The sequence below is a fragment of the Kryptolebias marmoratus genome, linkage group LG14, assembly GCF_001649575.2.
Source record: "Kryptolebias marmoratus isolate JLee-2015 linkage group LG14, ASM164957v2, whole genome shotgun sequence".
NCBI classification, from domain to species: Eukaryota; Metazoa; Chordata; class Actinopteri; order Cyprinodontiformes; family Rivulidae; genus Kryptolebias; species Kryptolebias marmoratus.
Genome location: NC_051443.1, coordinates 23,745,156 through 23,761,645, shown reverse-complemented (window position 1 = coordinate 23,761,645; position 16,490 = coordinate 23,745,156). Strand labels below are relative to the sequence as shown.

The 16,490-nt window shown below is 44.6% G+C and overlaps 1 protein-coding gene across 1 annotated transcript in view; it reads right to left on the bottom strand.

Moving 5' to 3' along the window:
* Positions 1–16,112, bottom strand: part of grin1a (glutamate receptor, ionotropic, N-methyl D-aspartate 1a) — a gene marked incomplete in the record, with an annotated part of 44,348 nt that extends 28,236 nt beyond the window's left edge. Inside the window, 7 exon segments of the mRNA XM_017425504.3 lie at positions 576–750; positions 1,611–1,732; positions 2,695–2,792; positions 3,656–3,718; positions 11,240–11,416; positions 12,498–12,632; positions 15,152–16,112. Of these exon segments, the coding sequence (XP_017280993.2) occupies positions 576–750; positions 1,611–1,732; positions 2,695–2,792; positions 3,656–3,718; positions 11,240–11,416; positions 12,498–12,632; positions 15,152–15,400 (1,019 nt within the window).
* Between the last annotated feature and the right edge of the window lie 378 nt (positions 16,113–16,490).

Below are 16,490 nucleotides of genomic sequence, written 5' to 3'. Positions count from 1 at the left end.
TTAGCGCACATTTTGGCTTCGGTCGCTGCTCCTGCACGCTCCCGGCATTCTGATGTTAACAGGAAGTGACGTCACGTGTCTTCTTCGTGAGTTATTTGGGCTTATTTTGTATTCCACGCTACACAAACCCACAAAGAAGAGACTAGACCGCAGAAACGGTGGCGAATCGCTTCAGAAACAATAAATATTGGGTTAAAGTTGCGATTTTGCGGGGTTTGCTTGATTTTGCGTTAATAGTTGCGATTGCAACATGGCGAAATCCTGGAGGGTCTGATTAGTGACGCAGAAGAAGAAGGTTGATTTTAGCTGACAAACCGTTTGGTTAAACCAGGGGTCTCCAATCCTGGTCCTCGAGGGCCACCATCCTGCAGGTTTTCCTTGTTTCCCTGCTCCAACACACCTGATTCAGAGGTTAAATCACCTCTTCATGTTCTGCAGAAGCCTGTTAATCACCCATTGATTTAAATCAGGTGTGTTGGAGCAGAGGAACAAGTAAAACCTGCAGGATGGTGGCCCTCGAGGACCAGGATTGGAGACCCCTGGTTTAGACAGTAAAGGGTCTGCACGAAGCTCACCGCTTGAAGAGGGGTCCGGTCTTCCAGATGTTGGTGTTGCCCACGCAGCCCCTCGGCGGCTCGGTGATGTTTTCCTTCTCGAACAGCTCCTGGATGGACTGGGCCACCACGGCCACCGCGTCGTTGATGTGAGCCGACTCGTTCTTCCCGTTGATGAGCTGGAGGGCGATCAGACCTGAGGGCGACAGACGACGGTGACCCAACGCGCTCCCCCCGCCGAGGGCGACAGCGCGGCCGCTCGACCCCCCCCCGTCAGGTTCAAGCGAAGGGGAATCCGAGCACGCCGTTTGTGTTTACGCCCAACAAAAACACATTTCAACCAATCAGGACGTTTCAGAACCGGGGCGAAGGCCGGGCGATGATGTTTTCTGTACGTTTCTCTGTTTTTTACAGATCACTGACATCTACGTCTACTGGAGCCAACCCAATTTAAAATGGCCGCTACAGCAACGTGACCTAAAACTACTGGAGCTACACATGTTTGCCTGTTAGCAAAATATCTAAAGAACCACTGGATGGATTTTTACAAAAAACTTTTAGAAAGCAACCACCGGTTGTGGATCGACAGCTGATTAACTGTTGGAGTCAAGATTGCCGCCACCAATAGAAACCGAGCTAGCACAGAAATGGCCGCAACTCTGTGAATTTTACAGCTATCGAGCTAAAATTCGGCGTGGGAGTAGCTGAGAGTCACCCCCAGCAGGCACATCTTTGCCTTAAACCTCGGCTGGTTGTCTGTTAGCAAAATATCTCATGAACCATTGGGCAGATTTTAAGGAAACCCTGCCAGACGTACGGTCGATTAACTGTTGGAGCCAACCCAAATGAAGATGGCCGCCACAGCCAACCGACCTTAAAGAAACGCAGCAGTGCCAGTTTTACAGATACTGAGCGAACATTTGGCGTGGATAACAGATCCTGTCAGAAATCAGGCAACGTGATTTTAAAGGTTTTACCAGAACGGCCATTTTTCAACCTAATTTTCAGCCTACAAAGATGGCGGGTGTCGTGCTGACCTCTGCGGGAGGAACGTACCGTCTGGCGCCTCGCTCAGGGCTTTACCCGACATCTCCCGCTCGCCCACCAGCCACACGTAGCCCGAGCCCGTCATGTTCAGGAAGCGGGCGGCCTTGTACACGGCGGCGGCGTCCTCCTCGCTGGAGACGAGACACCAAGAAGACACGAACAGGAATCAGAGCCACGTCGCTGTCTCCCCCCCTCGCGAGTGTTACCAGTCTTTGTTTAAAACGTCATTTTTTAAAATGCGTCCCTTTCCGATTGGGACGCTGTCTTTACGCTTCAAGTCAAAGGGGCAGGAGGGACACTTGGAGCTGGGATTGTCCCCAAACTGCGAGGACTCTGCAGAGAGACGTCCGTCCATGTTGGGACTCTGGTCATAAAACGGCGCCGTCTGTCCAGCTGTCTGTCCGTCTAGGGACAGTTTCTTGTCCGAGCTCTAAATTGATAACCCTTTTAACACAGAAATGTCAAACTGTGCAGCTGGACACCCTATATGTCAAGGATGATCCCTATGGATTTCAAGGTCACACGTGTCCCCTTAGTGAAGACCTTGTCCGTGCTCTAACTCTGCAACCGTGTAAGGTAGGAGTGTCAAACTGCATAGTTGGACACCCCATATGTCAAGGATGATCCCCATTGATTTCAAGGTTACAAGGTCAAAGGTCAAAGTCACAGGTGACCACTTTGTGAAAACCTTGTCCATGCTCTGACTCTGCAACTGGGTCAGATAGAAATGTCAAATTGCACAACTGGACACCTCATGTGTCGAGGACGATCCCTATTGATTTAAAGGTCACAGGGTCAAAGGTCAAGGTCATAAATGACTACTTTATGAAAACCTTGTCTGTGCTCTAACTCTGCAACTGAGTGACGTAGGAATGTCAAACTGCACAGCTGGACACCTCATGTGTCAAGGATGATTCCCATTGATTTCAAGGTCACAAGGTCAAAGGTCAAGGTCACAGGTGAACACTTTGTCAATTGTGCTTTAACGCATGTATTCAGGATTGTTTTGATGACGAGCGTATCATGTATCGTTGGCTTCTGGTTGATGAAGTTGTCATATAATCTGGATTAAGTAACTCGGATGAAGCCTCACCTGGCGGACAGGATGATGACTCGGGCCTCCAGCTCCTTGGCCTCCAGCAGCAGGGCGGTTAAGTTTGTCTCCTGACTGAACTGTAGGACTTTCTCTGCCTGTGGTTGGGGCATAAGAAAGGTCAAGCCAGCTACTTTTCCCAGCCACAGACACCATGCTGCCTCGTCGCCTGCGTGGATCGAGCTTGGCCGATTTTAGTTCGAAAACGAGAGACAGAGATCAAAAAAAGGAAAGCGATCCAGGGGAACCGGCTCAACTAAAAAAAAAAAAAAAAGCTTGAAGGAAAAAAAAAAATTAAAAAATAAACTTTTGCATTTGTTTGCATGCAAAACTGAGGGTTATCAAGGCTCCAAAGAAGAACGTGCATGTGTTAGGTAGAAGGGGAGAAGAAGGTCAATGCAACCAGTAACTAAAAACAGGTGAAAGAAGGGTGAGAGGGACGTAAACCTCCCGAGAAAATAAAAAAGTAAACAAACTGCTTAAACTAGGGAAGTGCTACAGAACAGACGGAGGTAGCGTCTGGGAAACCCCAGTCCCGCGCTACCGCTTCTCCACAAAGGAATGGACTTGCAAACTCTTTTCTTTTTGTGTGTGTGTGTGCGTTTCGAGTACATGCATTCCTTTATCGAAGGAGAAAATGAAAATGATAAAAGCGGGGGAGGGGGAAGAGGAGGGGGCGCTGTATTATTTTTTTTTCTTTTTTCTGAAATGACCGAAAAAACATTGCTTCTTTTTTTTTTTTTTCTCATAACAAAATCATTCAATTATTATTATAATTTTTTTTTTAAAAAAAAACATAGGGACATACCTTAAAGTAAAAGTAAAAAAAAAACAAAAAAAGAAAAAGTCGTGCTATCAAGAGAGGGGCATTTCTGGGTCGGCTGGTGACTGGTCTGGGCTGGTTTCTAGTTGCTACGTTTGGAAAGTTGGTGGGCGGCGTGCATTGACCATGCAAATATACCTTAGGTCCTCGCTTGTTGTCATAGGACAGTTGGTCGAGGTTTTCATAGTTCCTTTTTTTATTCTGATGAGTAATGTGCACAGAGAAAATATGCAGACACAGAAAAATATTATAAACAGTTGAAAATGGAGGGCAGTAAAGCATTCCAACAAATCTCCACTTTTCTGCTTCAAATTGGGACCTTTAACACTGGGGCTTGCAAAAAACATCCGCGTTTAGCGCTTTTAAAAGCCCTGAAACGATCGGATTTGCTCAAAGATGTCCGTAAAGTCCCGCTCGGGAAGATTAATCTGCTGCTTTTAAGGATTTGACTGGAATGTCAACTCGATGCATCGACATTTAAAACCTCCTAAAGGACCTTAAAGACATCCGTAATCGTTATGATTGTTGCTCTTCTCTGAAGGAAATGGCAAATTTTTAAAAAACCAACGATCCAGAAACAGTTTCACAGAGCTCATACCTTAAACATACCCTAATAATTCCTATTAGAAATGTAATTTATTGTTCCGATATTAAATAAAACCCTTCTACGCATGCCTGAAATACCCTTTTCTATACTTGTAGGCTGACAAAACTATAAGAATATTAAAATACCAACAAAAATATGCTGAAAGTTGTTATAAATTGGTTTTATGTGCTGCGTATGGCGCTAATATACAACCAAAAGTTATATTAGTTTACTTTGCAAAGGAATTCTGAAAATTTATGCCTCGACTTTGCTTCGCTGTTTATTTCAGGTGTTTTTCCCTTTAAATTTTAAAAATCCCCAAATCGGACCCACTTGGCTCCCTTCTCAAATGGGGAAAAAAAAAACAACAAACAAACAAACTAAACAACAACGAGAACTCGCAAACATTTCCATGCTGGACCAGCAGGTGGCGATAACAAAACATAAAAACACACTATTATTACTGTCTACAGTGTCAGAACACATCGTTTTTAACAAAATAATAAATAAATAACCTAATTATTATCGGATCGTAATGCAAAACTCCAAGATATTGAGAGTAAAGTCAACTCAAAAGCAAAAGTTTCTAAAAAAAAGACTCAAATTCCACAAATATTCTGCCATAAATCTATAAAAGACCTGCAGGAAGTGCTACAGCTAGCTGCTGCTACCATAGACTTCTACATTACACTGTAAGGTGATGTAAAGGTGTTTTCAAATGAAGCATTATGGATATTTTGAGATTGGAGCGATATATTGTTGTTTTGCCTCTATGTGTGTGGGTTCAGTACAATTCAAAATGGCTGCCATAATAAGCAAACACACAAAAATGGCTGAAGTTTAACACGTTTTGAGTTATAATTTGGTGGCAGCAGCTGAGCATCGTCCCCAACACAGACTTTAAACGTTTTTATTACTTCGTTCAGCTAATTTGCACAACAGTTTTTGTGGTTTTAAATGGGTTATTTAAATAAATGTGGCGTTTTAATAACATTTGCACTCAAAAATGGTGCATTTATGACTGGCTCTTGCATTGGCAACAAGGTATACCAATACGTGCTGCAGTTAAAGCATGAATATAAGACATAAAACAAATATAAGCGCCTGACTCGGGTCCCGTGAGGCACTTTACAGAAAGAAAAGTGAAAATGTTTCTGCTTCACAGAGTCGCCGCGCAGCTGCCACGAGTCCGAAGCGCCGTCCCGTCATAAACACGGGGCTGACTGCACATCAATACAATGTTCAGCCAGCAAATAAAACACCCGACAAATCCCGTCCAATATCTCTTCTCTGTAGCCCCGAAGGGAGCCATCACACGAGCCGGCAGAGTGCATAAATGTGTCAGCTGCTGGAAAACCATCAATAAATGTGAAGTCATAACGACAAAAAAAGCGACCAGTCAGAGTGGAAGCAAAATACTTTTTTAAGTAAAAATGGAAAAATAAAACCGTGCCGTCTTTTTTATCGTTTTTAGCTGCAGCCATTCATCAATAATTCACGTTTTGTCGGCTAGATTTGAGTCTTCGAGTCCACTGTGTCCAAAATGTCTCTTCTGGTTGGGGACGGTAATCACCTCGGGTTTTGTCATGAAACAAAAAACTCTTGCTTTAAAGGAACCGTTTAGACCTTTTTAAGTGGGGTTATGTGGAAATGTTACAAACAATTAATATGTTACCTGTTGTACAGTAGACAGCTGGTTGAATAGCCTCAATTTAAAGAAATTCTGGCTAAATTAACAAGCTAAAGGCTAACCCTAGTGGGACAAACACAAACGTCGATTAAAATAACTCCAATTTTAAAAATAAAACATAGCGGTTTATGCAATTGGTAATTTAAAGACCTACATACCACCATCACTGTCATATTACATGATTATTACAGGAAAAACATGTCAGCAATTAGCTTCGACCAGGTGTTAATTCAAACTAGCCATTAGGTCATCCTTGCAGTTAACTCCAACTAGCTGTTAGCTTAAACTAGCCATTAGCTCAGACTAGTTATTAGTTAAAACTAGACTTAGCTCAGACAAGATGTTAGCTTAAACTAGCTATTAGCTTGCACCAGGTGTTAGCTCAAACTAGCCCTAACTCAGACTAGATGTTAGCTTAAACTAGCAATTACCTTCGACCAGGTGTTCATTCAAACTAGCCATTAGGTTAGCCTAGCAGTTAGCTTGAACTAGCTGTTAGCTTAAAGTAGCCATTAGCTCAGACGAGGTGTTAACTGAAACTAGCCTTTTGCTAAAACTAGGTGTTAGCTTGGTCTAAGTCTTAGCTCAAACTAGCCATTAGCTCGGACTAGTTGTTAGTTCAAACTAGCCTTAGCTCAGACGAGATGTTAGCTTAAACTAGCAATGATCTTGGACAAGGTGTTAGCTCAAACTAGCCATTAGCTCAGACTAGATGTTAGCTTAAACTAGCAATTAGCTTGGACTGGGTGTTAGCTCAAACTAGCCATTAGCTCGGACTAGTTGTTAGTTCAAACTAGCCCTAGCTCAGACAAGATGTTAGCTTGGTCTAAGTCTTACCTTAAACTAGCTATTAGCTTGGACCAGGTGTTAGCTCAAACTAGTCATTAGCTCAGACTAGATGTTAGCTTAAACTAGGAATAGCTTGGACCAGGTGTTAATTCAAACTAGCCATTAGGTCAGCCTAGCAGTTAGCTTGAACTAGCTGTTAGCTTAAACTTACCATTAGCTCAGACGAGGTGTTAACTCAAACTAGCCTTTTGCTAAAACTAGGTGTTAGCTTGGTCTAAGTCTTAGCTTGAACTAGCTATTAGTTTGGACTAGATGTTAGCTCAAACCAGCTTTTACCTTGAACTAGCCGTTAGCTTAAACCAGTCGTTAGCACGGACTAGCTGTTAGCTCGGACTCCACCTCTTCCAGAGAACCACACTTCAGGCTATCTGAACTATCTCTGTGTTGACAAATAATTTGCTGATGCCCTTTCACGATTTAAACGTATTTCTAAACTCCTTCCTGTGCTCCAAAAAATAAAAACCTCCAAGTTTCCTTTTAGCTGAGGTGTTTTAATTAAATAAACCGAACACGTTTCATGTTTTCTCACTGAATCAAGTCGGCGTGTCAATAATTTACAGCTTCTCCAACTCGCCCGAGGCTCTTTGCTACCTTTACAGTATTTTTCTTTTCCTAAAATAAACTTCAGTAATTCACTGAAACTTTTACTAAAACCGGTGGAAGCTGACTCATGCGTTTGTTGGGATCTATTTTCAGCATGATTGTGCTTTTTAAAGCAGCTTATTTTATTCAAATCGTACAGAAATAAGGGGGGAAAAGGACTGGCAGCAGTAAACAGATTCCGAACAGGCATTTCTTTTTTTTTTTACATAAATATTACCGCACAGATGCGGTTATATTTTCAAATAAAAACGCTCAGACCGGCTCTAAGCCGTGGCGGTGAATGTTAGGCGCAGATGAGCTCATTCTGGAATCCCATAAAAAGGCTTTTCATTCACTTTCATGTTTTTTGTTTGTTTTTTAAATGCAGGAAACAGTTCTCATCTGGATGATTTGGCTTCAACGGATGCTCAAATCAATCTGATTTTCTGTGAACGGATGAAGTGTTTCCTTCCTGTCGGCGGGTCAGTAATTCGAGCAGCTTTGACTGCAGCTTCCGTCGGAAAAACGCCGCAGCCCCCCGGGGCGTGTGTCATGCTCAGCGTCTCTCTCCCGCTTCGGATTTAATTAAATCTTTGAATCAGGACTCATTTCACTCGACCACACAATTACAGCAGAGGGCCCCGGAGAGGACGGAGCCTCGCCAAAGTGAAAAACTACGTCCCCGGAGTGATTTCAGCTGATTAAATGGACGGCTGTTTTCTTTTTCCTTCTCGTCCTAAAGGGCGCACATCATCGCCGTCTGAAATATGTTTTGTTTTTGTTTTTTTTCACTGACCCGAACACGAAGCCCAGAGGCAGATTCAAAATGGCAGCTGAAAAAAGCTAAATTTACCTGCGGGAACGAAAAGAAGCATCTTAAAACTAAAACAGCTCCCATATCAGTGCCTGTCGTGAAGTCAGATCTTTTCAAACGGTTTTGAGCAAAGAGTATCTTACCTGTTGGAGATAACTCTTTGAAAAGGCCTCGGTTTGGAGAAATTTCGGTTTATTGCTGCGTTTATTTTTTATCTCAGAAGTCAAAGGTTAGATTGGAGAATATCGTCACGTTCGTTTCAGTAGCAGCTCAAAAAAAAAACAATGTTTTTTTGTGAGCTTTGTGCTATTTTAGCCGTTCGTACATCAAATCGTTCGTCTCATTCAGGAAATGGCTGCCGTGACTTTTCGTTTTTGTTACTTTTATAGTTTCAAAAATATTTAACTTTATTTACAACTACTTTCCCCATAGAAACACATGGAGATATTTTAAAATTTTAAATCTGCTTCATCATACTTGCCTTTTTTTTAGCTAGCATTCTGAACTTCTACGTTTTGTGTTTAGCTAACGTCTGACTACATTTAACTAACTTCCTGCTACTTTTAGCTACTTTTCTGCTAGTTTCAAGTTCCAAAAATTATTCAGCTACTTTTTAGTTTTAGCTACAGTTTTACTACTTTCAGCTACCCTTCTGCTACTTTTAGCCTTTAGCTACAATTTGGCTACTCTTAGCTTTTAGCTTCTGCTTTGCTACTTTTTTGCTAGTTTCAACTCCCAAATATTATTCTGCTACTTTTTAGTTTTAGCTTCTGCTTTGCTACTTTCAGCTACATTTCTGCTACTTTTAACCTTTAGCTACAATTTGGCTACTCTTAGCTTTAAGCTACTGTTTTGCTACTTTTAGTTTTAGCTTCTGCTTTGCTACTTTTAGCTACCTTTCTGCTAGTTTTAAGTCCAAACTATCATTCTGCTACTTTTAGTTTTTAACTACAATTCTGCTACTTTTAGCTTTGAGCTACTGTTCTGCTACTTTTAGTTTTAGCTTCTGCTTTGCTACTTTTAGCTACCGTTCTGCAACTTTTAGCTTTTAGTGACCGTTCTCCTACTTTTAGGGTTTTGCTGGCCTTCTGCTACTTTTAGCTTCTAGTTATCATTTAGTTACTGTTAGCTTTTAGCTAGCCTTTTGTTCATTTTAGCCAGCCTTTTGCTGTATTTAGCTTTTAGCTAGCCTTTCCCTTCTTTTAGCTCCTAATTAGCCTTTTGCTACTTTTATTTTTCAGTTAGTCTTTTTCTCTCCTTTAGCTTGCAGTTAGCGTCGGCTTCTTTTAGCTTTGACAGTTCAAGTTTCATCTTTTTCAGCAAATTTCAGCGATTAAACTTTTATTAACAGTTTTAGCTGATAAAGCATTTCTGTGTTTACGCATTAAAACACTGCCGAAAATCATGTACGAGGCAGCCATATTGGATTTGATCACAGCTGAGGTTTTTTTCCGCTTTAAACAAAGAAAAGTCAAAAACCAAAGTGGACCGCTGCCGCCTTAAAACAACTCCGGTCTCAAACATGGAACAGTTGTTCATGTAAACATTTTATAAACCATCAGTTTCACATGACATGGTTATTCTTTTAGAAATATAATCTTGCACGAAATGCCTCAGATTGTATCGGTAGTGCTACATCTAGCTGCTAGCGCTCTTTGCGCTCACAAATAACTTTAAATTCTACGTAAATAACTGTAATGTGAAAACTGACAGGGATGTTAAAGTTTATAAAATGTGATTTGTATGAACTGCTACAAGGTTTTGGAGACTGCGGTTGTTTTAGGATGGATTCAATTCTCTTTGGACTTCATCCCACTCGAACTAGCCATTAGCTTGTTCATCTGGTCAGAATTAGCCGTTAGCTTGGACTAGCTGCTAGCTATGACTAGGTGTTAGCTCAGATTAGCCATTATTTTGGACTAGTTGTTATCTCAGAACAGGTGTTAGCTCAGATTGTCCATAAGCTTGAACTAGCTGTTAGCTCAGTTTAGCCGTTAGTTTGGATTAGCCATTAGCTCAGCCTAGGTGTTATCCTAAACTAACCATTAGCTCAGATTAGGTGCTAGCTTGAACTAGCCATTTGCTTGGACAAGCCTTCATCTTGGTGTAGCCATTAGCTAAGATTAACCATTAGCTTGGATTAGCTCTGAGCTTGGTCTAGGTGTTAACTCAGTTTAGCCATTAGCTTGGACTAGCTGTTAGCTCAGTCTAGACGTTATCTTAAACTAACCATTAGCTCAGATTAGGTGCTAGCTTGAAATAGCCATTTGCTCGGACAAGCCTTCATCTTGGAGTAGCCATTGGCTAAGATCAGCCACTAGCTTGGACTAGCTGTTAGCTTGGACTAGGTGTTAGCTTATTTTAACCATTAACTTGGACTAACTGTTAGCTCAGTCTAGTTGTTAGCTCAAACTAATCATTAGCTCAGATTAGGTGCTAGCTTGAAATAGCCATTTGCTTGTACAAGCCATCATCTTGGAGTAGTGATTAGCTAAGATTAGCCACTAGCTTGGACTAGCTGTTAGCTCAGTTTAGTCATTAGCTTGGACTAGCCATTAACTTGGATTAGGTGCTACTTTGAAGTAGTGATTTGCTTGGATTAGCCTTTAGCTTGAAGTAGCCATTAGCTCTGACTAGGTGTTAGCCCAAACTAGCCATTAGCTTGGATTAGCTGTTAACTCAAACGAGTTAATGCCTAACTTGGACTAGGTGTTAGCTCAGACAAGGTGTTAGCTCAGGCTAGGTGTTAGCTCATTAATCCAATCAGATCAATGGGCTAAATTGCGGTATCTACAACAGGTAAGATACTGAGTGTCCGTAACCTTTCACCTCATGACAAAAGATCTGAACTACTCCTTTAAGTCAGTGATGGTTTGCAGAGCCCCATGTTAAAGTCCACTATTTGGCTCCCAGTGTGGATAGACACAAGGTAATTTGGACTGTGGCAAAAAGCAACGTGAGGATGAGCAAATAAACGTACAAACTTCTGTCAGATTAGACCACATTAGACGCTGTCGATGTCTCTGGGAATGTTAGCCAATGTTTACACAATGGTGAGAAAGAGATGTGTCCAGACAACAGAAAGGGGAGACAGTTACACACACACACAGGAGACCTTGCGCACTCACAGCCTCGCGCGAACACACACACACCCGAGGACGGAGGGAGGGGTCAGGAGGTCAGGGAGCCAGAGCGTCTCACCTTGGTTTCCCGCTCCTCCAGGAGGGTCTCCAGCCTCTTCTGGGCGGCCCGGCCCTCGTGGTCGTCGCTCACGATCAGGATGATGTGGTTCCAGTTGAACTCGCGCATCAGGTCGAACCAGACGTGCGCCTGGTGGGAGTATGGGGGGACGGTCCGCAGGAAGGACAGGTGGATGCTCTGAGGACACGGGGACGTGGAAGACACGTCAATTACTCGCTTAAGATTAAAGGAGATTTCATTTTTGATATTCGGACTGACCAACCAATTTAAACGATCCTGGAAAAACTTTTTAACTTTTGTATTTCACTAGTATTTACGCAGAAACTACGGTTTTTACCTGTCTCTGTCTCACTGTGTCTCTGTCTCTCTGTGTCTCTGTCTCACAGTGTCTCTGTCTCTCTCTCTGTCTCTCTGTGGACAAGTTTACCCAAAAGGTTTGAACAGATTTTCCTGAAATTTTCAGGAAACATCAAACACGGAACAAGGGATTAAAATGTTGGCGTCTCCAACGCTGCAGCTGGACACCTCATGTGTCAAGGGTGATCACCACTGATTTCAACATGACGGGGAAAAAGGCACAAGGAAGCACAGATTCTGGTGCTGATCCGGTCAAAGGTCACAGATCAGCCCATGCTCTAACTCTGCAGCTGTACAACAGGAATGTTAAACCGCACAGCTGGACACCTCGTGGGTCAAGGGTGATCACCATCGATTTCAAGCTGACGGGGTCAAAGGTTAAGGACACAGATGAATTTGTGCTCTGACTCTGCAGCGGCGTGATGCAGGAACGTCAAACTGCACAGCCGGACACCTCATGGGTCAAAGATAATGCCTGTTGGTTTCAGGGTTCATGGGGTCAAAGGTCAAAGGTCACAGGTGACCCCTTTGTTAAAACCATCGTCTCTGCTCCTACATGTGACCCTTTAGTTTCCGGTTGTTTGTCTGTCTGTCAGCAAAGATTTAATCCAGCTCTTTGAGTGCTTCTATGTCCTTAACGTTGTTAAATTTTTTACAATCCGTGTCCAGCTGAGCAGAAAGCTTCGCGCCTCGTTAAACGCCTCATCTGCTCCCCTTCACGGCGCCAACCTGCCTGACTTCCTGTTTCCTAACGTTTCGTTTCTGCGCCTCGCTTCAAGAAGGCGTTTCTAACGGCAGCCGCTCGGGGGACCCGTTGAATCGCAGCTGCTTTAGTGGACTCTAAGAAGGGGGGGCACCTGGGGGGGGCGCCGCCTCCCCCAGCCCCCCATCCGTCACTCACCTTGTCGGAGTAGATGGACATGCGGGTGGTGAGCCCCACCACGGGGATGCGGTAGAAGCCCGCGGTGTAGGAGACGGGCGTGGGCGTGAGGTGGTCGCTGGACTGAGGGGGGTGACTCACCAGGATGGCGTAGACCTGCGGAGACAGGGAGGACGAGTGATCCATCACTGCGGCGCGGCCGGGACGGCGTGACGCAGATTTATTTCCCTCCACAGAAAAACTGACGAGCGGAACGTCCCGCCGAGTCAGGATCTCCTCTGAGGGTCTTTCCAGGTTTTTCTTTTGCCCCGGTACAACAAATCTTTCTTTAACAAAAAAACGAGGAAAGTGGACAAACTGAGGACAGAAACAGGACAGCAGGACATGTCGTCCTTCAGCTGATCGGAAATCGCCACATTGGAGCTAAAATCCTGTTTACTTTAAACTACCCTTTTGCTACTTTTACCATTCAACTATTTTTACATTTAGCTTTTAGCTAGGCAACTGTGACTTTTAGCATCCAGCTAGTCTTTTGCACTTTTAGCTTTTAGCTAGTGTTCTGCATCTTTGTAGTTAGCTTTCTGACACTTTTAGCTCTTAGCTAAACTTTTGCAACTTTGTTTTAACTATTTTTTTTTCTCTTTTAAGCTTTTAACTAGCATTTTGCTACTTTTACATTTTTGCTAGCCTTTTGCACCTTTTAGCTAGTGTTCTTTATCTTTGTAGTTAGCTTTTTCACACTTTTAGCTCCTAGCTTACCTTTGTTTCAACTCATTTTTTTTGCTCTTTTAAGCTTTTAACTAGCCTTTTGCTACTTTTACACTTTAGTTAGCCTTTTGCACCTTGTAGCTTTTAGCCAGTGTTCAGCTCTGATTAGCTTTTAGCTAGTGTTTTGCTTCTTTTTAGCTTCTAGCTAGCCGTATGCCACTTTCAGCCGTTTTGTGACTTTATTTCAGTCAAACCTTTGGTCTTTTATTGCACCTTCAGCCTCTTTTAGCTCAGTTTTAGCTTCTTTGTGTGTTTTTGCAGTAAATATATTTTCTTTTTGCTCCTGAAGCAGCTGAGAAAAGACGAAGTCGTTCTCGTTTATCGTCTTTTCAACCAAAGAAACAAAAAAAAAGACGATTTAATGAAACGTTCCTCGACCTGCTCGTTTCCGTTCCAGTTCACATTAGATCATCGGCGAGGATCTGGGGCAGCTTTCAGCAGCTGCTCACATGGACTCTGAAACATCTGGTCATTTCGGCTGAAGACGAATTAAAACTCGCCGAGGCTCTGAAAATGCTGACGGTTTGAGGTCTGAAAAATGGACGCTCGGAGTCGGCCCGGGGCCCGCGAGGATCATTGGAAGGGATCGGCCCGTATGGTCGGGTCAGAAGCGAGGTCTGCCTTCCAAGGACGGCTCCTCCATCTGTTAACACCTCGGAGCTGATCCGGTCCGATTGAGAGAAGCGTTAACGGGACAGAATGATCCTGCAGGCCTGAATTCATTAGAGACGATTGAGGACATGAAAGCTGTGGGTGTTTTTGTTTTTTTTTGTTCCTTTTTGTATGAAGCCTAATTATGTGTGTAGGAGAAGAAGAGCCTTCACGCTTCAGCATCGAATCCGAGGGTGTTTGGAGCGATTCGCATCTGACAGAAATCGTCCCCGAAAAGAAAAACTCGTCCTTGCAACCAGGTGGCTGCTTCCCGTCGGAACGTCCTGCAGAGGAAAAAACGAACTCCGGAAGCAAAGTTCGTCCCATTCTCGCCGGCTGACCCGCTCCTTTGCACATCGGTGGCTCTGCAGCTGTGCGGCAGGCCTCTCATCTGAGGCTATTTTTGGATGTCAGAACAGATGGATCCGCGGAGATCGCAGCCGCGCAGAGGGGAGAAAGGTGCAGCTGACCGATCATTTCTGATCAAACGACGGTTCTGAAACGTGTTAGTGATTCGAAAACCTCGCAGACCCAGATTTTATTCACAGTGGAACACAGGAAACATAAAGAATGTCGAAACTGTGTCATTTTCCAGAAAATAAGAAGCTCATTTTGAATTTTATGACAGCAACACATCTTTAAAAAGTTCTAAACGTTGCAAAAGAAACATCTGGAGGAGCATTTTGCAACAAATTAGGTTCATTAGCAGCAGGTTGGTGAGAGGAACGGGTTTATAAAGAGGCTGAAGTAAAGATGGGCAGAGGTTCAGCAGGTTCCTCAGCGGAAAACTGGGAAAACTTCATCGTCTGCAGCTCAGAAAACCATCAAACCCTCATTAAACCCAGGTTCTGGTTCTGCTCAGGAACACCGTGCCGTCCACAAACGCTGCTTAAAGCTCTATCAGGCAGAAAAGAAGCCAGATGTGAACAGATGTGTCTCCTCTGGACCAAAGAGAACTGTTCTGAGGTCAAAGCCTGCCTCTCTGATGGTATGGGGGTGCATTAGTGCCTCCTGGAACGGATCTGCTCCCATCCAGGACTGTTGAACAGCTGGAATGGGGCAACCTCAGGTCCAGATGTTTACAGAAGATGAGGAGAAACATCTGGAGCAACTTTTCAAAGATGTGTTGCTGCCATTAGATTTAAACCGACTTTATATTTTTAAAAATAAATGCGTCAGTTTCTGAGTTCAGGAGGTTCTGGTTTCCTCTCCTGATCCCACCCGGCTGTGGTCGTCTGTGTGTGTGAGCCTCCTACCTGGCTGGAGATGAGGTCCTCGCACACCGACAGAGCCATCTGGATGGCGTTGGGCTTGTGCGTGACCGAGATGGCGGTCAGCTTGAACTTGTCGCGGCCGTAGACCAGGTTGGCCTGGTTCACGGCGTCCTTGAAGACCTGCTCGTACCTCTTCTGGCTCAGGACGGCCCCGATGTTCACGATCTTGGGCTCGCAGCCCGCCCGCGCGCAGGAGCACGAGAGGAGCACCGCCAGCAGGAACAGACGCATGGCGCGCAGCACCGAGCGGCGCAGCCCGGTCCCTTTCCCCAACACCACCACCACCACCGCCGGCGGCGGCTCGGCTTGGCTCAGACAGAGGAGCGCGGACGCGATCCAGGTGGGCGGTGTGCGCGCGAGGGAGGGGGAGGCCAGAAAAGGAGGTCCTGCGTGTGTGTGGGGGGGAGGAGGCGCTGGTTATGTGCAGTGCGGAGGAATGTGCATGATCACATGAAGCCGTGCAGCGGACCTCCAAACCGCATCAACCTGTCCTCCCTGCAGAAACGCCTCCTTCAGCTTTAGAAAAATAAGAAGAAGAAGAAGAAGAAGAAGAAAATGAAATCATTCCTCCATTTCCTCGGCGCAGCCTCCCCCCGGTGGGGTTTGTGTCTCTGTCCGGCTGCGTCTCGGGCTGGTCCTCCGGGCTGCTGTCCTTGGTGCTGACAGCTGTGTGAGCGCGCCGCGGCGGTGCTGCGCGCGGCCGCCGTCTCAGGGAGGGGAGGGGCGGGGGGTGTTACGCGTTGGCGTGCTGCTGATGGGATGAAAAATAAATGTTCCGCTAAAACAAATACATCTGCTGTCGCTCCAAACGTGCGAGAAGATGCTCCTCGTGGGGAAAGACGTGGCTTGAAATCAGAGCAAGTTTGATTTTATCGAAGCTTTTTTATTTTCATTTTAAAGCCGAAAAGAAAAGTCGGATTTTTTAAAATTAATTTTTTATTTTTCCCCTTCCTGCTCCTCCAGACTGTGGAGGTTAGGCTGATTTCTGCCCCCCCCCCTTTTTTTTTGTTGAGCAGACGCTGCCGGGATCGTCTCTGCCTCCCGGGTTGCCATGGAAACAGGCTCCTTCACAACAAGCTCTCCCTTTCAGGCCGGGAGCATCACAGAGACGGGAGGGGAGTAGAGGGGGGTACACAAGGACACTCATACCCCCGAAACACCGAGTTTCTGCAGCATTTCGGACATGACGTCGTTTATTTTAATGATCTGCTCGTCCTGCAGCCTTTAAACGTTTAATTAAAGCGTCTCTTTCTCGCAAGAAACGCAGCTTTTCGCCTCTTCTTCTTTGATCCGGTGGCGTGAAAATATTCTGGAGTTTTGA